Source organism: Cannabis sativa, chromosome 9 (assembly GCF_029168945.1).
Source record: "Cannabis sativa cultivar Pink pepper isolate KNU-18-1 chromosome 9, ASM2916894v1, whole genome shotgun sequence".
NCBI lineage: Eukaryota > Viridiplantae > Streptophyta > Magnoliopsida > Rosales > Cannabaceae > Cannabis > Cannabis sativa.
Window position 1 is genome coordinate 44,336,567 of NC_083609.1, and position 24,483 is coordinate 44,361,049.

The 24,483-nt window shown below is 29.9% G+C and overlaps 1 protein-coding gene, 1 long non-coding RNA gene and 1 pseudogene across 3 annotated transcripts; 1 reads left to right on the top strand and 2 right to left on the bottom strand.

Moving 5' to 3' along the window:
• Window positions 1-3,194: 3,194 nt before the first annotated feature.
• LOC115724210 (uncharacterized) lies at window positions 3,195-12,956 on the bottom strand. The gene is made up of 2 exons (XR_004013020.2): window positions 12,751-12,956; window positions 3,195-3,419 (listed from the first exon to the last, which is right to left on the bottom strand). It is a non-coding gene; the product is annotated as an uncharacterized LOC115724210 (long non-coding RNA).
• On the bottom strand, window positions 8,027-8,745 carry LOC115724209 (probable calcium-binding protein CML13; annotated as a pseudogene).
• Window positions 12,957-16,667: 3,711 nt separating the features above from the next.
• On the top strand, window positions 16,668-18,934 carry LOC115722008 (uncharacterized). Of its 2 annotated transcripts, none has more exons than XM_030651124.2 (2): window positions 16,668-17,306; window positions 18,499-18,934. In XM_030651124.2, exons 1-2 carry the CDS (start codon window positions 17,054-17,056, stop codon window positions 18,672-18,674), a joined length of 429 nt encoding a protein of 142 aa, XP_030506984.2. In that variant the 5' UTR covers window positions 16,668-17,053; the 3' UTR covers window positions 18,675-18,934. The 2 variants fall into 2 exon arrangements, with proteins under 2 accessions (XP_030506984.2, XP_060959924.1); XM_061103941.1 differs by having other exon boundaries at window positions 16,679-17,306; window positions 18,523-18,934.
• Window positions 18,935-24,483: the final 5,549 nt, after the last annotated feature.

Consider the following 24,483-nt stretch of genomic DNA (forward strand, 5'->3'; position numbering starts at 1 on the left):
TTCTGAATTCCATAAATACAGTAATAAATTATTTAAATAGCTATAAATAATTTCATAAAAAATCATAAACAACTGATAATTTCCAAATTAACTAAGCGGGCTTTACAATACTAGTTTAGACAAACTGCTTGTAAGACTCAGTTAATTAATTTTAATTGATCAATTATAATTCAAAAATTAGACTATGTCTAGTTTATGAATTTTTCACTAAGATATGGCTTGATTGTTAAAAAATATTGTTTTTGGGTTTATTTGTTAATTAAGAGACTTTATGGAGTCTAATTAATAAATATTATAAATGAAAATTTTATTTGATAGTTATTTTAATTATCAAATAAATAGTTTTGGCATTTATAGGGTTGAAAGTGCAAAAAATAGTATTTGTGAAAAATAGATAAAATAGTTAAAAAAAAATGACAAAGCCCAAACTATTGTGGGGCCCATTAAGTGGCCGGCCATCAAAAGGGTTTTCACTCTATTTTTATCAATTTTTTATTCATAATAATTCAATCCTAACCCTATTGAAGAATAGTATAAAAGGAAGGCTATTGTCTCATTATCCAACTAATGCCTCCAAAGCTAAAAACTTAGTTTTCTCTCTAGGTTAATGAGAGCTCTTCCTTTTCTTCTTTTTCAATTTGAAATACTATAGCCTCTTCTTCACAAACAAAAATTCAGCCATTAGTGATTGAGTACATGCCCACTTATAACAAGTTGGTCCTCAATCATAGTGTGTAAGACTGTGAAGAATTGAAATTCAAGAGAAGGAGAATCGGGCTCAGATCTTGGTGATACTCTGCTACAGAAAGGATACAAGGGTTCGAGATCTGAGCGGAATGAGTCATTTAATTCCGCTGCACCCACTATAAGGATTCTTAAACTTTACATGTGTTTAAATTACATTGTTTTAGAAATTCATATTTAGGGTGTTAAATAACATACATGGTAGTAAATTTAGATCCTGGTAAAATATAATCCAACAAGATCCACATTGGGTCTCACCTACTCAGCCCAATAGATCAAATTATACCACCATAAGGAACCTTAATGGGTCCAGATCAGTCCGACTCATCAATAATGTAAGGCCCTACTAATTTAGGCACACTATAGTATTTTCTTAATTATTGTGTACACTTTTGCTGATCAAATGGTTTGTTGAAAAATGTAATTAATTTAAACTTTTTAAATAACTTAAACTTTAATAGATAAACCTAATTTACATAACTCCAGGTTCCCGTTAAAAGTTTACTATTTTCAAAATATATTTTATACTAAACCTATTTCCCAACGACCAACACAAAGTGAGCCTGAACTGTCCCAAAGACCTGAACACTCTAGGTCTAACCATCTTGATACGTACAATCTTCACGCAACTCTAAACTCATTCCGGTTCAATTCTAGCTCTTACCTGGACATGCAAATAATAACTGTGAGTCGACAATCTTAATAAGAAAAGCATAAATATAAACATATAACCAGACCGTAACCAGGCGCCCATACACCTAATCACAATTCTATAACTAGGTCAGGAACGTTCTTGACAAAAGTATGACTAACCACGAATCAGCCTATACTAGTACTCTAGTGGTACTGATGTGATAAAAATTAGTTCATACTTTCTGAAAACCTAGCAGATATTTGTTGATATCTCAGTGCAACTTTATGTACACTTCAAAAATATCCTAATATGCTAATCTAATGGCTACTAATATGCCTAACATATATCTATAGTACAACTCTATGTACACCTCACTAATACCGGGAAATGATATTCTGATGGGAACTGACATGTGCTGGTTTTTAGAGTCCATATCAGAGTTAAAAAAAAATGGAAGCGGATTTGATAAAAATATTTTATTAAATGTGAACTCCAAGCCCAAGGATCTCAACATAATATATAGATTAAAACTAGACTAATGAATAGAGAGGCAATACCTTTTGTAGCCTATCAGGGAATCCTCGCTATCTTTTAGTATAATTATGATCATCCAATGCAAGAACTTTTACTGAAGAGTTCACACAACAATCTTCTAAGCCAGCCTCAATACTCAAGAATAGAGTAGGCTATTAGATTTTATAAGATGGACAAATTTATGTATTATAGTGTATTCTCAGCACACGAGACTCTATAATTGAGATAGGATTGATCACAATCTTACACCACACTATACTGTATGTAGCGTGTGAGACTGAGGAGAGAGAGATAGAGAGAGAGAGAGAGAGAGAGAGAGAGAGGCGTGAGAGAGAGAGAGAGAGAATTAGAGTGAAAAATCAATTTCTATTTTATCTACTTGTTACACTCTGAGTTGTGGGTTTATTTTAATATATATCATATATATATAATGTTATAAATAAATCATTCTAGTTAGTCCTTTAAAATAAAAGAAAATATCTAATATGATGTAAATTCATAATTCAAATTCAAATATAAATATCTCATAACTGATTAATGGAAATCAGTTAAATCCTTTTATTATATTATTATCTTTTTAATTAAATAAATTATACTATAATATATTTAATTCAATTATCAAAAGCTAATTAATTAATTTAATTTGAATTATTTTAACTAATAATATAATAAAAAAAATTAACATAGACCTTTATATGTCACCCTACACTTGTGGATCATGCTTACACATGTGAGTAATATTTTAAGGTCCAAAATTAGTTTCTCAATTTTACCATAAATAATATTTATTATTTATTCTTCCAATAATAATAATAATTAATTAATCGTCATTAATTTCATATTTCACAAAGATTAAAATAAATATTATTTTCTTTAAAATAATATATTTCTCTCTTTAATATTATTTTAGAATAGTATTATATTTAACTAATTAATATAGTTTTATCTAATAAAACAAAGTACTATTAATTTTACATTTCATAATTGTCATAATTATTCAAAACAATAATTTCATAATTTACTATTTTGCCTTAAGAATTTATTTCTCATAGAAATTAATTCTCACTCAAATTTACTCATAAAATAAAATCCTCACATGTACAATATTGTATAGAGGTAACTCGGGGATCATGAACCTATAATTCACAATTCCAATAAACACTTGATTCTGTCGATCTCATCAATAGAATAACTTTGTAACGCCCTGACCCTCACGGACGCTACGTGTGTGTGGTTTTACAAACTTATTTCTTACTAATCTATTAGTTTAGAAAAAGTATGGTTTAATTAAAAACTTTTACCTTGATTAAATTGAAATAAAACTTATATACTAAGTACACCATAATACTAGATCCCCTGTTTATAAGATTTTTTTTACAATAGGTTACATTTCAAAACATAGAAAAGAATTCAATCCTGTTTCCCAGAAGCCAAGACCCCACGACTGATATGTACTTTGCTAGGAGACCTCTGACTCATGGCCGAACACAACTTCTAACTTCCTTACCTGCACCACGAAGCACCCGTGAGTCACAATGACTCAACAAGAAAAGCTACTAAATAAAATTATAGAAAGTGCTAGCAAAATTCATTACAATGTAATATACATACCATTAGGTCTTACACATTCAAGGTGCATAAATAACTTGACGTCTATGAGAGCACACTTATTACATAATCAAGTATATTTATAGCTATTCATAATCAACAATCTCTGTGTTTCATACAACACCCTGAACATACATCATTATAAATACTCACCTTCGGTGCTTCATAAAACACTCTAATCCACACATTACCATAACCCCCTAATCTCAGTGCTTCATAAAGTACTCTAATCTTAGATCTCTATAAACACGAATTCTTACATTTCGTGAGTCACTAAGATTCTGGAAGAAAAGAAACTAATTTCTGAAGCAATATAAAATCCGTTCATTCACATTATAATGCAGATATATCCAGTTACAACTCATCACATAATAACATGCTTAAGTCATTTCACAACTTCGTAATCACACAATCCTGGTACTTTATAAAGTACCCTTACCACTCGTTAACCACGAGCTACTTATGTCACTATCGTTCTCCGATACAGCAAACGATAAGTAAGAAACCTATCCGCGGTTTTAAGAGTAATTACTCATAACAGTAATGACCGTTTCTTTTACTCGATCATAATCGAGTCACAACGATAATAATCGTTTCATATCATCACCCTCGATTACAATCGAGTCTCAACGATGATAATCGTTTCCTATCATTTCCCTCGATCATAATCGAGTCACAATGATGATAATCGTTTCCTACTATTACCCTCGATCATAATCGAGTCACAACCAGTACATATCGTTAACCTCGATTAAGATTAAGTCACAACAACATATATCGAGATTTCAATCTTAATCGATACTGTAACAATCATAATATTAACTTTATACAGTATTTAATACTTTTCTTACCTCAGTCCAGAAGTTTAGCGTGCATCCCATCTAAATAGAATCAAAGCTTGACAATACCGGGTCTTATGTCATGATAACAACTCTCAATAAATACTTTAACCAAAATCTCTAAGATAAACCTAATTCCTAAAACCTGACAAAACCTAATCTCCAACACCCCATAAAATTTCATACTACACATAAATAACCTAAAATAGATATTGGGTAAAACCCCGAGCCAAAACCAAATCCTGTGGAAAACCCAAAAAATTTCCCCTGCAAGGCAAGCGGTTGACCAGTTCTGGCACACCAGAACCAACCGGTGGACCGGTTTTGGCAGACCAGGAAATCTAGGGTTCCTTTCCCCAAACTCGAACCAAATCTTCACCAAACCTGATACACAGCTCCAGAATAGTATATTTAGCATAAATCAAAGTATTAAACCCATCCACTAACAACAATTCAACCATTGAGTTAAAATTACATATTCAAGTGAAGAAAACTCATTTTAACTTCATCTTACTAAAATAATATCCAACAGCCATAGAAACCATTCAATTCAAACTCCAACACACTTAAAAACAAATCTAAGAACACAACCTCAACCCAGTTTAATTCCACAACCTCAAGATTACAAAATCCTAACCTAAACCCAACTCAAAACTTACAATTCTCAATTCACAAAGCATAGAACTTACCTCAATAGCTTCTAGGTTGAGTTTAGGTACAAAAATCTGCTCAAATTCAAGAAAAATGGCGAAGAATTTCCCCCTGCTTGGCTGGTGCTATCTTGCTCGAGAAAGAGAGGGAGAGGTGATGCATTGGTGTTCCTTAGTTTCTAAGTTACTAGGTTATTCTTTCAAAAAAATATAATATTCAGCATATATATCTAATACTAAAAATTTAGATCATCAACGCTAAAAACAAAATAATATTTAATCCAAGAAAAAGACCATTTTGCCCTTCTAAAGGAAAATTAAACTATTAAAACCTAGGGGCATTTTAGTAATTCTAACTAATCCACCAAACCGACAACTTAAAGTTCTATCCTAATCCGAGATAATTCCCATTCTTATCCATAATTTATTATCGTGACATATCCAACCATTCCGCTAAGTTCCCACGATCGCCGAACCCGAAGATATTTTATTTCAAAAATGGTATCCACGATACCCAGATATTCTAATAAAATCTCCGTAATTAATAAATTACGTTTTATTTATTCGTTCACTCAAATTTCACTAATTAACTCGTAATTAGCTTAAGTAAGATTATAATCTTACTCTAATATCCACATAATTACATATTTAATAAAATATGGCCAAATAAATATCAATATAATTTTCGGGATATTACAAACTTGGTTTATCAATTCTATTATTACTCCACTATAAATATAGAATTACAATCTTTGATAATATAAAATTATATTTATAGAGTTCTTACTTGTAGTTCATTGATATATTCAATATAAGAAGTTCACCCTCAAATTATTAGTTCATAATTAGAGATGGTCAAAATTACTGTTTTACCCTTCAAATTATCTCTTCACTCCTTATGTACTATTAATTCAATGTGAACAGTTGATCTATAACTTATTATAGATTTGGATCCAACTGTTAGCACTTCTAGAATTAACATTATAAGAGAGCTAATAGTTGATTCGTTAGAAAAGCTTCAATTCTATTATTGTATGTGTAACACCCTAACCTTTAGGGATGCCACGTGTCTGTAGTTTAGTTTAGTAATAATAGATTAATTAGTTATTAAAATTCGTGATAATATTAAAAACTCTACTAAAATAAAACTCTAGTAATAAACAACACAATGACTCTAAAACTTTGTTCCAAAGATTCCTGTTACAAAAGTTTTACAAAAGGACTATATAAAATAGTAAGTCAAAACACGCAGCAGATACAATTGAAAACAACTCTTGACAACTCGGTCACATAAGCCAGAAAGGCCAATATGTACATTTGCCGGAGAAGACCATCACCTCATGGCTACTCTAACTTTTTTTTACCCTTACCTCCACCACAAAGCACCCATAAGTCACAAAGACTTAGCAAGAAAAGTAATAAAAAAATACATATGATAATATAATATCTATATTAATATTATAAAATAATTAAACAATAATATTTTGGTGATTATATAATAAAACTAATTATATTTATTAATCTGAGAAGTTACCATTGCATAATTAGGCAAATCAATGCGTTAACTTGGCATTCATATATCACATTACCTTATCAGGCAAGCTGATGGTCTAACCTGGTATCCATATATCACATTGCCTTATTAGACAAGTCGATGCCCTAATCTGGCATCCATATAGCATTGCCATTGTCTAATGATACAATCGATAATCAAGAAACCTAACAGTGGTTTTAAATGACGTCATAATCTTAATTTACTTTTACGTTAATCACCGTTTTATTATCTCAATCATAATTGAGTCATTATGATAATAATCGTATCTTATCATGCCATGTGGAACAAATATACTTTTCTTACCTCAGGTTTCGGTCCAGGTATGTTGGCCGACCTATATAGAGAATGATCAACGACCCCGGGCCCTATGTCATAACAACAAAAGAACTATTAACCAAATGATCTAACCTATTCTAGGTCCAAAATTCATTTCCAAGGCTTCCACTATAGGTCACTAGGGTACCCCTACTTCAAACTTTGAGAAAATATGGACAACGGGGTTCAAAAACACCATTAGAAATGGCCTGCCATTTTAAAAAATGGTTAGCCGTTTTCTTGCAGTTTCTTGGCGAGAAACAGTTAACTGTTTTCCAAAAAACAAAACAGTGGATCATTTTCTGTAGGAAATAGGAACCCCAAATTTTATACCTCTCAAAACTCCACCGAAACCTATCCAAATCATTCCAAACTTCACAGGACACATATATATCATCCATACAACAGTTTCAGTGTAACAGAAATAAAAAATGAGTCCTTAAACAAAAAACACCATTAAAGATCGAGCTTTGAGCTTTAAAAGCTCACACTCGATTTCTACTTTAAAACCACCTTAAATCCAACAAATAAGCATCGAAATCAATCCCATAGCAACCCAAAAACAAAATCACGAGATCACAAATTCCATAACCATTCTAAAGCACAAAGTCAACATATAAAAATTAACTTTTCAATTTTGAAAAGGAAATGGATTCTTACCCATGTTCTCCTTCAATGATTCACTACCTAGCTGCTATCAGGGCTTGAAACACTAAGTTTTTGGCTGAAATTTTGAAAAAAAAAGGATGGAGGAGGTGGTAGTTTTGTCACATGAAGGTGAAGCAGGGTAGGTTTTTTATTTTGAGTTTTGTTTAAAGGTTTTAATATATATATATACAGATAAGTTTAAATTTATTAATAATAATAAAAATAATACTCATAATAAATATAATAATAATAATAAAAATAATAATGATATATACATAATAATAATATTAAAACTTTATTAATAAAAATGGATATTAGCGGCTAAACCACCTAAACTTTACGGTTTGTAACACTTAACCACAAAAATCGAAATTTTGGCGGCTAAACTACCTAAACCCTGGTTCCATTTTGCTCTACACACCCCGTCCAAAAATCACAGTTAAGTGACATGGTGTATACACACTTGTACACGTGGTAAATTTTTAGTAGTCCACGAAATTTTAATTTTAAATATACTAAAAATAATTTAAAAATTAAAAAAAAAATAATTTATAAAAATGAAAAAAAATCTTATTTTTTTCTTTTTTTTTCTCTTTCTCTTTCTTTTTCTTCTCGACAAGTCCTTGGCCCTCCAAACCCATATCACTATATCATATCATCAGAGCTAAAAACACACACGAAATGCACCATCAACAACACAACAATGGTTTACTCAGCTACCACTCTTGCAATAAAATCTTCGTATTGGATCTTCCCATCGGAACCGACCTCAACCTCCCGGATCCACTCATCGAATTAGGTTGGCTCAAGCTTCTTGCCAATGCTGGTAAGGATGTGCCGGAGCTGAGTGACGGAGACGTAGCCAGTGCACTCCTTATCGATGACCGTGAAAGCATCGCGGAGCTGGCGATCGAAGGGTTCGGGCTTCATGTGCTTAGCCATGAGGTCCAAGAATCGAGGGAAATCGAAGGGCACAGTGAGCTTTTCCTCACCGATAATGGATTTCAGCTGGGCTTGGGTCGAGTTTCCTCCCAGAGACTGCATCAAAATCCCTAGCTCCGACGGTGCAATCCGACCATCGCCGTCGGTGTCGAATAGGGTGAAAGCCTCCTTCATTGAAGATACTTGGTTGTCGCTTAGATCCTTTCCCATGGCTACCGGATTAACAGAGTGAGTGGGTCTAGTTCCTTTATCGCTCTAGAAAAATAAATCTCTCGATTTGGGAGGGTGTTCTATTGAGAAGAAGAAGAAGAATAAGGGTTAGGGGAGGGGGTTCTCTCGAGAAGAAAGAGAAAGAAAAAGAAAAAGAGAAAAAAAAAAGGAAAAAAAATATTTAAATTTATTTTTCTGATTTTTTTTAATTTTTTTTAAATATTTATAATTATTTTTCAAAACTAATATTACGTGGACAACTAAAAATTTGCCACGTGGACAGTCCACTGTGGCACTTAACTGTGATTTTCGGACGAAGGTGTGCAGAGCAAAACAGAACCAGGGTTTAAGTAGTTTAGCCGCCAAAAATTTAATTTTTGTGGTTAAGTGTTACAAACAGTAAAGTTAAGGTGGTTTAGCCGCCAATATCCCTAATAAAAATTATTTTATTATTTCTTAGCCACTAAGAAATCTGTAATCTTGAGCATTAGGTCAAACCTCATGTACCTCTTATTACCCCTATAATTTAATATTAACTTACTTTAATATTCCCATCAAAACCACTAATTTAACTATTATGACATTTTGACCTCCGATCAAGTCTCTAAGGTTGCCAAACTTGAAAATTATTTATATTCCACAAACAGCTCATATTATATTTACACATGCTATATAAATCTCTGTAATTAATAAATTACACTTATTTATCCACTTATCATAAAATTTATAATTTATGCTAAAATAGATTAGTAGGATCATAATCTCACTCATTATCTGAATAATCCCATAATATATATTAAACCCTAATCATTCACCGTTAGGTTTATCGGGATATTACAGTATGACATGTTCCCAGCCACTTATGTAATTGAGCTCCTAAAATGGATTTTTTAAGAATCATCTTCTCTAAAAAAACTTTAACGAGTGAATCAAAGAACACAATGAACACAAATAGGGGTTCATGTATACTGTTGATAGTGAGAACTTGTCAACTAACTTGTTGGCCAAAAAATAAAACTATGCTTCAAGAACAGATCTAAGACAAAAAGAAATATAAAATATGAATTCCAATTTCTATCAAAAGATGGAGAGAAAATGATAAACTTTCTATTTCTCTCAAGGTCAAGTTACAAGAATAATTTTCCAACCACATCTCACATCTAAAAAGGGGTATTTATAGGTTCTAATGGGCTGAAGTACAAGGCGGACCTAAGGGGACAATGTGTCGCTTTCAAGCTTCACGTCGTAGGTGCAGGAGGTAGCCTTGCGCTCCGTGCCTTTGTCTGGTGTTAGGTGGTCCCCAGTTGCAGGAGTGTGGTCCTTGGCTGTAGGAGTGTGGTCCCCAGTTACAGGTGTGTGGTCCCTGGTTGCAGGTGTGTGGTCCCTAGTTGCAAGAGTGTAACTGCAGTGTACCCTCAGTCGGGTTCTCATACCTTGCAGGTGTGTTGCCTCCACTACTCGTACCTCCTTGCTTTCAGAGTTTGTAGAAGGTGTGGTTGTACGTTTCTCCATTGCACGCCTTGTCCTTCGATTCCCCTCTAACGGTATCCTCTTTGATGTGAATTCAAATTCCACCATCACTTCTCTTCACACAAACAACATACTCAGCACTTCGTAACGTTTTCACACTAATAGGCTTGCATGCACATACGTACATGCATGGACGCTCGCAGAAATTTGCACACATGCATGCTTCCATGTGAGCCCCTGTCTCATAGCTGTGTTGCATCGCACTTGCACACACTCACCCGCTCGCATGCAAGCCTCTCATGGGCTCTCATGCAAGCACTTGTCTTGCTACCGTGTTGCTTCGCTGCATTGCATACACTTACCCCCTCGCATGCGAGTCTATCATGGGCTCTCATGCGAGCCGTTATTCGTTGCCTTGTTGCTTCGCTGTGTCCCACACACTCACCCGCTTGCATGTGATCCTCTCATGGGCTCTCATGCGAGCCCTTATTTGCTGCCGTGGTTCTTTTCTGTGTCGTACACACTCACCCGCTTTCATGCGAGCCCTTATTCGTTGCTATGTTACTTTGCTGCGTCGCACACACTCACCCTCTCACATGCAAGTCTCTCATGGGCTCTCATACGAGCCCTTATCTTGATGTTGTGTTGCTTCGCTGCATCGCACACACCACCCACTATGCGAGCTCTTGTCTTCCTACCATGTTGCTTCACTGCATCTCACACAATCACCCGCTCGCATGTGAGCCTTTGTCTCATTGTCGTGTTGCTTTACTGTGTCACACCCACTCACCTTCTCGCTTGTGAGCCTCTCATGGGCTCTCATGCGAGCCCTTGTCTCATTGCCGTGCTGTTTTGCTTTGTCACATGGTATGCCCTTGCACGGATGTTACCATGGCTTGCACGGATGCTCTACCGTGACTCAAATGAATGCTTCACCACGGCTCACACTCATGTTTTACCACTTGCGTAAACGCTCCACAGCTCACACAAATGCTCTACGACCCACCCAAATGCTCCTCGGCTCATCAAACAGCGCATGGGCTCACACAATAGCTCATGGGCTCGCGTAATAGCTCATGGGCTCATACACTAGCACATGGCCTCGCACACCTAGTTGTCACAATTCACCAGTCTTAGTATTTAAGATATAACTCTCTCGATATATGTTAGAATCGGATGATTCAAGATGCGTTGGAAAGATGAGAAAGGGATCTGTGGATCTTATGTTTATTAAAAATTCTAACTCTGAAAGAATCATTATGAAAGTCCTCTAACATTTGTAACATAGTAAATTGATCTTACTAACTCTACTCGTGAGTTGTTACGGGATTGACCTTCGAGTTGCATGGATATACCCTGAGACTTGCAAGAATTGATTCTCGAGGTTAATGAGCCATGGGCCATACACGTTTATATAGTCACTCCTTGACCGACTCTTACAGTCAACGTCTCTCAACCTTCGAGACTAATTGTTGACTATTCTCAAAAGCAACTCTGTCAATTTTCAGGGTTAGCATATACTCAGGATTTAGACTGATGTACTAATGATCATCGTTGTGATATGAATAACTCTTTCATGGTAAACGACACATTAATGAAAGATGTTTATTACATATCGGTTCAGTCATGCATAATCAAATTATACACATCACCTTTATTACATGTCTATCCACATATGTGATCTGAATCAAAATCATACACACTAGAAGTATAGTGTATAGAAAATCGTACTTAGTAGTTCCATATTAAAGATTCTCATTACTTTAATACACTACCGACTTGTTTTATTCATATCGTATAATCTTAATTCTCTTGTACATCCTTACAAGATTATACCTTCTCCATATGAATAAAGAATTTTTAGATATTTAATAATTATACTATTATAATTAATGTATCATTTATCTTATAATTGTATTTCATATATTCATTAATATATTTTCCTTTAATTACTTTCTTTTAGCGTATAAATCCCAATAACATGCACACTAAACATGTATTCATATATGCAACTATTATACTAATCTTACCTTAATTCCGAATGCAAGTATGACGGTAACCCTGAGTGGAAATTGTTGTTCGACAATTTAAGATCCTAAGTAACAATTTACGTAAAACTGGAAGTGACCCGCTAAATCACATTTAGGGACTTTAAACTCAAAACTAAAAGTTTTTCTAATGATAAATGGCATGAAAATACCCTAAATATCGAGAAATCACACACACACAAAAAAATAAGACTAGGAAAAGTTCCTAAAAATGGCAGGTTGTTTTTCTAGGTTTTCTACCTAGAAAACTACCCCAAACTTCGTACAAAGCTCCAAAACACCCAATCAAGACATAAATAACATAATTCAACCAGTAAAAATATCATCAAGGCCCTGAATCTAAATTCACTATTGTTGAGCTAAGTTTGAATTTTAAAACTCAAACCTAGCTCAAAATCCACATTAGCCACAAAACCACCCAATAATAACTCAAAATAACTTAACAAAACATCCTAAAACATCCCCAACACATACAGAAACAATTCCCCAAAATAACATTTTCAAACTTAACTTTACACTTAAAATTTTAAGAGGATAAGTTGCTAAAGCTTACCTTAGATTGCCTCCTCCATAGCTGCTATGAGTTGGTGCCAAAATAAGCTTAGCTTGATTAGAAATTGTTGAAGGAAAATTTTGTTTTCCTTGATTCTAGTTTGGGCCAAAGCTAGGGAAAAAGAAAGGGAGAAAATTCATTGATTCAGGTGTATGTTTATCATTAATAAAAATCTTTATTTTATTCAGCTTGTATCTATCCAATAAAACCTAGAGAGTTATCTAAAAATTCCACTAATTTTCCACTAATAAAATAAAAGCTAAAAGACAATTTTACCCTTTATTTCACTAAGAAGTAACCTCACTAACTAGAGGTAAAATGGTCTAAAACTATAATTCCAAATAAATCCCAAAAACTATCTTGGTTCGCTAATTCTGAGATACTTAACCATATTTATTTGACTCTAATGATTAAATCGTTGCATTACTGTTACCGAGCATAAAACATGAAAATCATAAAATTTCATATATAATATATATTTACATTTAAAATTTATATACATCTCCATAATTGAGAAAATATTCTCCTAAGGCCTATTTCTCACAATAAGCCATAATTTTCTACTAAGAAGAACATAATCATAAAATAATAATCAAATCTTTTATTTATTTGCAAATTTTCATGATTTAACTATATGTGGTCATTACAAATAATATGCATATAAATATTGAATCAACCATTCATGCAAAGGGTTAGAATGTCTAGTGTCCAAAAACTGGAAATGTAGTGTAAACCAAGAGCTAAATAATTGTGATTACTAAAACTCGTTAATACCCTAACTACGTAAAAATTAGTGTCTAATTTTCTTCTTAATCATATTTTGTGTAGCTTAATATTTATTAAATTCAGTTTCCTTCATAAGTAATGTAAATAAAAAAGTAGTATTTATTGTGTGTCAAATTTAACACAAAATTATTTAAATTTAGTACAAGTTTTAATACGTATTAAATTTCACATACTTCTTATAACACTATTAAAGTAGTAGCTTTTTGTAAGTATATTAAGTAGTTTTTTTTAGAAAAATTTACATGCACACATATTTTACAATTAAATTGTAAAAATAATTTTGCTCATTTTTAAGACCGTAATTTACCTTTTAATTTGATCATGAACTTGTATTTTTTTAATATTGTTAGTCTGACTCTACTGCAGCCTATGTGTTGCATCCTATTATTTTTTTTTCTCTTTTGTCTCTTTTTCTCTCTATCTTTAACTTTATCAATTTCACTTTTTTTTTTTATAACTTTAAAAATAGTTATATATTTGTTGAGCTCAAGAAAATAGTATCATTGCCACTTACATTTTAATGTAATCATTTTAAAATGTGAAAAGTATATATTTTTTCACTTTTGTCAAAATCAAAATAACTATTTAGTTACTAACCATATCAATTATATACTGGTTAGTTACATGTCACTATTGTATAATTATAAAATTAAAAAACTTATAAGTAACCAATTAATATTATGTTAATTTAAATATCATCAGTCACCACCAAAAATTCCAACATCACGATATTTTTTATTGACATCATTAGTAATTGAAAAGCTTTTTTATATCAATAAAAAATACATATTAATAAAAGAATGAATCATTTTCATGTTGTGTGGGAAAGTAACTTCATAGTTACTTCTAAGTTTTATTTTCGGTATCATAAGCAACTAAATAGTTACTTTTAATTATGGTGATGATGAGCAAATATATATATATATATATATATATTTTTTCATTTAGTTAACCAAAAAGTAACCAAATTCGTACAATTATTTTCTGACCATATCGTTACTTGCTTAAGTTAAAAAAATTATCATCGTGATCTACTCTTTAATGTGATCATTTTAAGATGTGGGAACATATATTTTTTCCTTATTTCAAAAATAAATTACACTATTGAGGTACCTATGATACCATATACTGATTAGTTACCATTAAATTATATTAATATTTTAAAGAAAACTTAATTTGTAATCAGTTTCTACCCTTTCTACAATAAAATAAACTTGGAGGTTACTCAAATGTATTTTAAATAGTAAGATATTATAGTATAACATAAAAATAACTAATTTATTATTAAGATGTATACAATTAAATTTTAGAAGAAACCGAAAATGTATCTCAAATTATATACTGATTAGTTACCATTCTGTAACTTTTATTTAGTTAACAAATCAAATGTATTTTTAAAAATAAAAATGCTTATACTAAATAAAATTATTTCATATATATGTTTACTTGTTATATTATATAAAATCTAATTAGTTTCTACGATAAACTTAAAAGGTCATTAAAAATGTAATTTCAAACGATTTAGCAATTTAAATATTTAAATATTTTACTAGTAATTTTTTTTTTTGAAAAATTTTTACTAGTAAATTATGTGAGTTTTTTTTCTACTTTATTGTGACTTATTAATTTATTAAATAAACTTGAAGGTAACATAAATATTGTTAAAAAAGAAAAATAAAAAAGTAATGTAAAAGTATTTAAACAACAAAATAATGTAATATAATCTAAAAATAAACACATAGATTTCAAAATAACAAAAATATATATAAAGTAAATGGCATATAAAAAATGGTAGCTTATTATATTATATGATAACTCATTAGTTTCAAAAATAAACTTTAAGGTTATCCAAATATATTTTACATAATAAGATACCATAATACAACTTAAAATAAATATTTAATTATTAAGATGTTTACAAATAAGTTTTAGAGGTAACTAAATTGTATGTCAAACTATATGATATAAAAATAAAAGTTTTTTTTTTTTTTAAATGTAAAAGTAACTAATTAGTTTCTTATCGGCATTATTTGTAACTGTAAGAATTTGGGGATAAGGTGAATGAGGTTCCATCTCAAAACCAATTGGCAATGGGAGGAATAGCCCATTCATCTTATATATATCCCAAATTTATTTCCACACATTAGCAATGTGGGACTAACTCTTAATACACCCTCCTCACGTTTGGGCCTGGAAAGTGTGGGTATAAGGAACGACCTTTAAGAGACCACAGGGTGACATTTGAAAGAATCCCACAGGCCAAATATCAGGAAATTTGTGGGAGCTCACGTCGGGAAATTTGTAGATTTTGAAACAGGTCAAAGACCCCAACACTTGAAATTAGCACACATTGGCCGAAAGGTCCCAAATGGAGGTTAAAGGGGAGACAGCGGAAGTATCTGTTTGGACCGGCGGCACTTTGGCTCACAACAGATCACAAACGACTTTTTGGACCGGCGGCAATTTAGGCTCACAACAGATCACAAGTGGCTCTGATACCATGTTAAGAATCATGAGGTTCCATCTCAAAACCAATTGGCAATGAGTGGAGTAGCCCATGTTCTTATATATGGCTCAATTCTCTACCATTTGATGATGACTAGTTTTTGCTCATCAATCTTGAACCATATCAGAGCGGACATGGTCACTATCTGTATAAGACTTTCCCGCAAGGGATATGGCTCTGATACCAAGTTGAGAATCATGTGGTTTTATCTCAAAACCAATTGGCAATGAGAAGAATAGTCCATTCATCTTATATATCACAATTTATTTCCACACATTAGCAATGTGGGACTAACTCTTAATAGTAACTAAAAGGTTACTGTAGAAAACACAGGAAAATTTAAAAAAAAAATGGAATGTGGAATTATTTTCATTTCAGGCATATCAGTTTGGAATTGAGGTATTTTTTGATGATGTGTCAAGGTATTATTGTAATTGAGATTTATTAAGAGATTTTTGTAATTAGTTTGTATTTTAAGTATATTATTAAAAAAATCTTTTTTTTTAAGCGTGCCTATAATAACAAATAAGAATGTTTTTATTTTTTAATAATGTTGGATTTATTTATTAATATTTAAATTAAATTATTGAAAGAGCGGTGGTGGTTTGTGTTTGTAATATAAGTATAAACCAACTAACAAAGCATAAAAGGCAAAGGTTTCTATTTGGACTCTCATTGGCACTTTTTCACTTTTAAAGAAAACAGGGAAAGAGAAGGAAAGGCTCTCAGCAATTCCCATCAATCTCTACTCTTTTCGCTCACACATAATTTCTTCATGCACTTTCGTCTTCTCCTTCACCATCCTCCTCTGAGGGTTGCCGCGCGTACTCCTCACGCGCTGCCTTTCTCTACTATAAAGTCCCGCTTCTACCGCTGCCTCGGCCTTGATCCTTATTACTAGACAGAATCATTTCCATCTCCATATATCTCTCTCCTTGTCTCTGTATTTTTCTTTTTCTTTTGTTGAAAGGGTTTTGTCAAAAACATAGAGGAGCTAGAGTGAGAAAAAAAATGACGAAGAAGAAGATGGGGATGGATTCTCACTGTCATTCTTCTCATGGTGAGTCTCAGAAGAAGAGGTTGCTGATAACGGTGAATGTTCTGGGAAGTGCAGGACCCATGAGGTTTGTGGTGAGTGAGGATGATCTCGTTGGTTCAGTGATTGAATATGCTCTTAAATCTTATGCTCGAGAGGGACGACTCCCCGTTCTTGGTACGGACTCCGACCGTTTCTTTCTCTACTGCGCCAACTCCGGATTTGATCGTAATCTCTCTCACTCTCTCGTTCTAATTTCAATACATGTTTTCTTCTCTATTTTGATTATATTAAAAAAAAAATAATAATCTTATTTTTTTTTATAATAATAATAATAATAATAATAGTAATAAAAGTTTGTCATAATTTGTTGGTAAAAAAAAGGGTTTATAATAATATAATAAGTTTTTCTTCTTTTGTTTTTTTAAAATAAAAAGGTTTTGTTTGCGTGAATCTTGTAATACTATTTTTCTCCCCCACGATTTTGGAGATTAATTTATATAAAATTACTATTATTCCTTAGGCCGCGTTTGGATGTAAAATTAATTTATATACACTCTCCAATTATCAGGACTCCCATCAGAATTGGATGTAATTACACTGTGTAATTACTAAAAACTTTTCATATTAAACATTATCTACTAAAAAATATTATTTTCCCATGTAATTACTAACTATTTTGCCAAAAAAGATATTAGAAATTCATATGTAATTACCACCTCATATCCAAACATACTTTTCATTTAGTAATTGTCTTACTTAATAATTACACAGTTACTTCCAAATACACACTTAAATTTTAAGGGAGAAATAATTCAGCAGTTAAAAGACGAAAACAGGGATATTTTTTAAACTATAAGCCTATAAGAGTTCTTTTCGTTTTTTCAAAAATAAATAAATAAATAATAAGTGAGTTTTTTTTTTCTAAAATTTAGGATCAAATTCGGGTATATTTTTTTATCATTTTTTTATTTTATTTTAATGGGATCAAATTCGGATAAATAAATAACTATAAGCCTGAAGGGTAGAGGAGAGATATTATTTAATAAAAATTAAAAAATAAAAAGAAGAAATTAAAGCAGGTTCTTTGTCTCTTTAATTAGTATAAACGAAAAAGAAAACACGAGTCATGGATTCTTGTATCATAAATTTACTCACACACATGGAAAGTTACTTTAATTAGGAAACGAAAAAGAATACTAAAATTGACTGTTCTGAAACTAAAAATACTAAAATTTACACAAACACATGAAAAGTTACTTTAAGAAAGGTCTTAAACTTTTATTAATTGTAATTGCTTGATGATTATTTTTATTTTTGAAAAAATAATTGGTTAGATATGATTTTGCATACCATTAAATGAATTTAGTTCGTCATTTTATTGAATACTTTTCATGTTAAATTTTTGGGTGTTTAATAGCATTAAATCCTTCGGCAAAGATAGGATGTGGAGTTCGGAATTTTATGCTTTGCAAGAAGCAGAGGCAGCTTCAGCTGACAGATAGGAAGGCATCGGACCTAATTGCTCAGAAGGGAATCAGTTGCTGGAAGGCCTGGCTTAATAATCCCTTTACTTCTAAGTTGATGTCCCACTGATATGATATATAAATATATTACCTCAATAATTTTCAAACACTTGAAAATTCCATTCTCACAACTTACATGATAAAAGCCTAATTTAATGTAAGGACAATAATACTAATTATGTGAGACAATATTGTAGTGTTTAAAGGATATGTTCTTCTTGAATAATCTTAATTTGCTGAAGAGTTCATTACCTGTGGAACCTTCTTGGAATTTAACGGGACAACAAGAATAATATTACTTATATAGACTCTATAGTTTGAAAGAGTTTAGAGATGTGTTGTCCGTATTTAATTTAGAATATATTTAGATGTATTTGTTTATTAAAGTTAGCTAACTTTTTTACATTATTCAAACTAAACTCAACGGTGCAGAATTAGTGAAAAATCTATGGTTCTAATGGCATATATAAAATCCATGTCTCTTTTTTTTGGTTGGGGAATATTTTCATTCCTCATTTAGGGATAAGAGATTACAACCAAATAGTACTGAAAATACAAGTAATGTATTATGACAATATTACATGAGAACTGAACTATATTGAGAAGAATAGAAGATTTTCTTAAAATACAAATACTAGATTATAAGACTACTAATTAGAAGAAGAAGATTATAAAGTAGACAATAAATTCTACAAAAAAAAGTAATTGGAATTTTTCCTCTTTCCTTTTTATGGATGTGCCACTTTAAAATGCATGGTTTGAATTGGATTATCCCGACATAGCATCTTAATCTATAATCTATAACATAACATATATATAAAGAGAGTTAATGGTTTGGGTATAGTCAAGTTATTTTGTACTTTTGTGTGGTTTTGGTTTAGTCAAGTTATTTTGTCCTTTTGTGATAAATTACTTTCTTTTTTCTATAAATTTATAATGTATATAAATTATTAAATCACAATACTTATTTATAAGTTGTGTATTCATATTACATAACTCAATATTTTTAAATTTTTACATTTTTAATGTTGTCAATTTTTATTAATTTTTTAATTATGTACCTATTTTATTGGGGTTTATTAAATTTACTTTTAATATATCTTTGTTACTTTTTTTAATTATTTATTTGTTGTCACATTTGCTAAATCTTTTTTTCTTTTTCAAGACAAAAAAATCTTTAAAAAATATAGTTTAGGTGTAGTTTAATACAATAGTTCTGGTATTGCATCACATAATATGTCATATTATTATTGGTATAATTAAGTATAAGATCTCATTTTTTTTTTTTATAAATTTATAATGTATATAAATTATTAAATCACAATATTTATTTATAAGTTGTGTGTTGATATTACATAACTCAATATTTTTAAATTTTTACATTTTTAATGTTGTCACTTTTTATTAATTTTTTAATATGTACCTATTTTATTGGGGTTTATTAAATTTACTTTTAATATATCTTTGTTACTTTTTTTATTATTTATTTGTTGTCACATTTGTTAAATCTTCTTTTTCTTTTTCAAGACAAAAAAATCTTTAAAAAATATAGTTTAGGTGTAGTTTAATACAATAGTTCTGGTGTTGCATCACATAATATGTCATATTATTATTGGTATAATTAAGTATAAGATCTCATTTTTTTCTATAAATTTATAATGTATATAAATTATTAAATCACAATATTTATTTATAAGTTGTGTATTCATATTACATAACTCAACATTTTTAAATTTTTACATTTTTAATGTTGTCACTTTTTATTAATTTTTTAATTATGTACCTATTTTTTGGGCTTTATTAAGTTTTTTCTTAATATATCTTTGTTACTTTTTTTAATTATTTATTTGTTGTCACATTTGCTAAATCTTCTTTTTCTTTTTCAAGACAAAAAAATCTCTAAAAAATATAGTTTAGGTGTAGTTTAGTACAATAGTTCTGGTGTTGCATCACCAGGGGCGGATGTACACTCAAGCCTATAGTGGCCATGGCCCCCCCAAAAAAAAATATATATGTACATATTTTTTAACAAATTTATATTATGCAAACTTTTGTTTTTCGTATTTATCATATGGTGTACCTCATTCACAAAGAAGTCAAACTAAAATTTTAAACTGTTAATTTTTTTATCATCAAAATATTGAATGCTAAACTAAATACAATTTCTTTCCTTTTTTTCTATACAAAATATATATGTTTCCTTTTAAAAAAAAATATTTATTTTTTTCATTAATACTATTAGTTTACTTTCCTAGTCTTGTCACCATCGCCACTTAGTTAAAGACTAATTAAAATAGAATGTTCATCTGTTCAATTATGAATATAGTGAAAACTACACTTTGTAAAAAAATGAAAAATAAATTTTTAAATGATTATTTACTAGTATATATATTAAAAGAAAAAGAATAATTTGTGACATAAATATCTAAGTTTAAGGTATTTAGCCGTTAAGTGTCGAGTCAACTACCACATGACAATTCTTATTAGTCCAAGCCAATAAATTTTTATTTTTATTTAAAAATTAATTTAAATATACTAATAAGAAAATAACACGTAGATAATGACTTAACACTTAACGATCAGGTATCTACGAAAGTTCTAGAAATATAATTTACGTATTATTACTGTCAAAAATTAAACTTAAATATTTATCTGCAACTGAGAATTAAATAAGTATTTATGCAGCAAATTATTTTAAAAAAAAATTTACTTAAAATTTTAGTGTAAATTCACTTATAGATAACTTACGTAATATGCAAGAGAGACATTTTATATTTTTATTTTAATCATAAATTTAATAATATATTTTAAAATATTTATCACTTATATATGATACAATTCGGCCCCCCTTAATTTTTTCTCATGGCTCCGCCCCTGTGCATCACATAATATGTCATATTATTATTGGTATAATTAAGTATGAGATCTCATTTTTTTTCTATAAATTTATAATGTATATAAATTATTAAATCAAAATATTTATTTATAAGTTGTGTATTCATATTACATAACTCAATATTTTTAAATTTTTACATTTTTAATGTTGTCACTTTTTATTAATTTTTTAATTATGTACCTGTTTTTTTGGGGTTTATTAAATTTACTTTTAATATATCTTTGTTATTTTTTTAATTATTTATTTGCTGTTACATTTGCTAAATCTTCTTTTTCTTTTTCAAGAAAAAAAAAATATTTAAAAAATATAGTTTAGGTGTAGTTTAATACAATAGTTCTGGTGTTGCATCACATAATATATCATATTATTATTGGTATAATTAAATATAAGATTTCACATTTTTTTTAAAATAAATTACTTTTTTTCCTATAAATTTATAATATATATAAATTAATAAATCACAATATTTATTTATAAATTGTGTATCCATATTACATAACTCAATATTTTTAAATTTTTTATATTTTTTATGTTGTCGTTTTTTATTAATTTTTTAATTATGTACCTATTTTTTTTTGGGGGGTTTATTAAATTTACTTTTAATATATCTTTGTCACTTTTTTTTAATTATTTATTTGTTGTCACATTTGCTAAATCTTCTTTTTCTTTTTCAAGAAGAAAATTCTTTAAAAAAATATAGTTTAGGTGTAGTTTTATACAATAATTCTGGTGTTACATCACATAATATATCATATTGTTATTGGTATAATTAAGTATAAGATCTCACATTTTTTTTTTAAAAAAAAATATCACTAAAATGCTATTTTAGTATTAGATTTACAACTCACAATGCCTTATTTCTTTTTAATTATTAATTTTCATTTTTCGTATTAGATTTACAAATAAAAAAATCTTAAGAAATTTAACAATAAAATGCTTTTTTCATCATAATTATTAGGTGCGTTTAGTAATATTTTTTAATTAGTTTTTTGTTTGTAAAATTAAAAAGTGAAAATATTTTTTAAAATCATATTCTATAAAACTGATTTCAGTTTTTAAATTTTTAGTTAAGAATTAACATTTAAAAAAAAAAAACTTTCTAATTTTTTTTTAAAAATAATTTTGTTCTTAATCAATATTTTAATAAACTCTGACTCTAACCTAGATCTTGGAACCCAAACCCGAACCCTGGACCCGGACCCGACCCCTGATCCCGGTTTCAGACCTGAACCCAACTTAAATAAAATCAACATATGAAAATGAAAATGAAATTTACAAAACACACTTCTATTTTCTGTTTTAAAATTAAAAAATAAAAGTGGTTATAGAACGTATTTTTATTTTTCAAAATTAAAATTTTAAAAACAAAATTTTTACTTTTATTTTTGTGATCAAAAACTTTTAAAATAAAAGTATTACCAAACGCTACTGTTAACGTAGATTTTCGTTAACTAAAATTGAGCCTCACAATATTGATCTCACACAGAAAAAATAAAAGCTATAGAAAAATAATATATGAACACAGGGTTTTCTACGTGGTTTTGCAGTTAAAATTCTGCATAGTCCACGAGTCAATCTTATTCAGATTTCTGATTTTTTTTAGGAACTCTCTTGTATGAGTTTTTCCATCCCTTTTTTGCTCTTGTTTGTCACTATTTATAATTACATAGTGGACAATTGATTACAAAGTTGACCGAAATATGTTTACAGCAATTATCCCTAAAATCGTGGGATTTGATTATATATTATGTAATGTAAATGTAGTTTATGATTGGAAAATCGTATAGCTGTGATTTTCTCGCTTTTACTGGGTCAAAATAATCGTGTATTAAACACATATTTAGCTGTTGTATTTGGAGATGTCTCGACAGAAACTTGGTTACAGTGATTCCAATAGCGAGCTGGGGCCATTCTGCTTTTCAAGGTCGACAATGTATATCTGGTGTCGATTGCGGTTCTTATTTACAAAGAACTATTCTGACTCGCCAGGGTTGTAAGCCTCGTTACCGTTAGCTAGATGAAGTTAGTCACCTCGCTTACTTGTTCTTGAGCTGATCCGACTTTTACACTTAGTTTGTTCATTGTACGCTAAGCGTCTCTATAATTGATATGGGTCGCTTTCTTTGGTGCCTTGCTATTCGCATTTAGCGATATATGGTTTCTCGCTAATATATTAAGTGCCAGTTTGTACATTGATTCCTCGCCTAAGATCTTACAGTCAGCGGGTTACAAATATACTCTGATACTTATGTAATTAATGAGTTTTTCCATAAAAGCAATGACATCGATTCTTTATCTTGACACGTGTCCTTCATTGAGGTGGCAGCCGAATTTTGGGTATAACAACTACCATTATTTTGATATTAAATTAACAAATTCAATATTTCAAAGAACAAAATGTGTAGGTAAAAGTTGTCTACCAAAAATATGGTTAGACCATGTCCAATGGGAGATGCAAAAATTGATCTATATTTAGTACAAATAATGATTTTGTGATATTTTTACATCAACTTTTACTATTATGCTCCAATGTATAATTATAAATCTTGTTGCAAAATTTAATATGTCATTTAATGCTCATCTAATATTTTTATTAAAAATGTAAAATAATAATCATCATACAATAATAAATATAAAATTTAATAATAAAATAATAATAATTATAAAAGTCATTTAATACAAATAAGCATGCTAACTAAATTTTAATAGTAATATATTAAAAATATTATAATAATAAATATAAAATCATAGCATTTATTGTGATACGAATTGTGCATCATGATGTATTGTGATACAAATTTAGATCACTTTTTGTTATGTGAGACATTTGCATCACAATTTGACACATTATTATAGTAGATTTTTGATAAAGTGAGCTATATTTTGTATTTGCATCACTTATTTGTATCTCTATTGGAGATGCTCTTAGTCTTTAACTCTATGCCAAGTATAAATATAGTATCATTAATCTATTATATTATTA

Bases quoted from the DNA above. Each gene is read 5' to 3' on its own strand.
- LOC115722008 (XM_030651124.2), top strand. From the start codon at position 17,054: ATGACGAAGAAGAAGATGGGGATGGATTCTCACTGTCATTCTTCTCAT. The intron at 17,307-18,498 runs GTAATCTCTCTC...GGTGTTTAATAG, and splicing joins CGCCAACTCCGGATTTGATC to CATTAAATCCTTCGGCAAAG.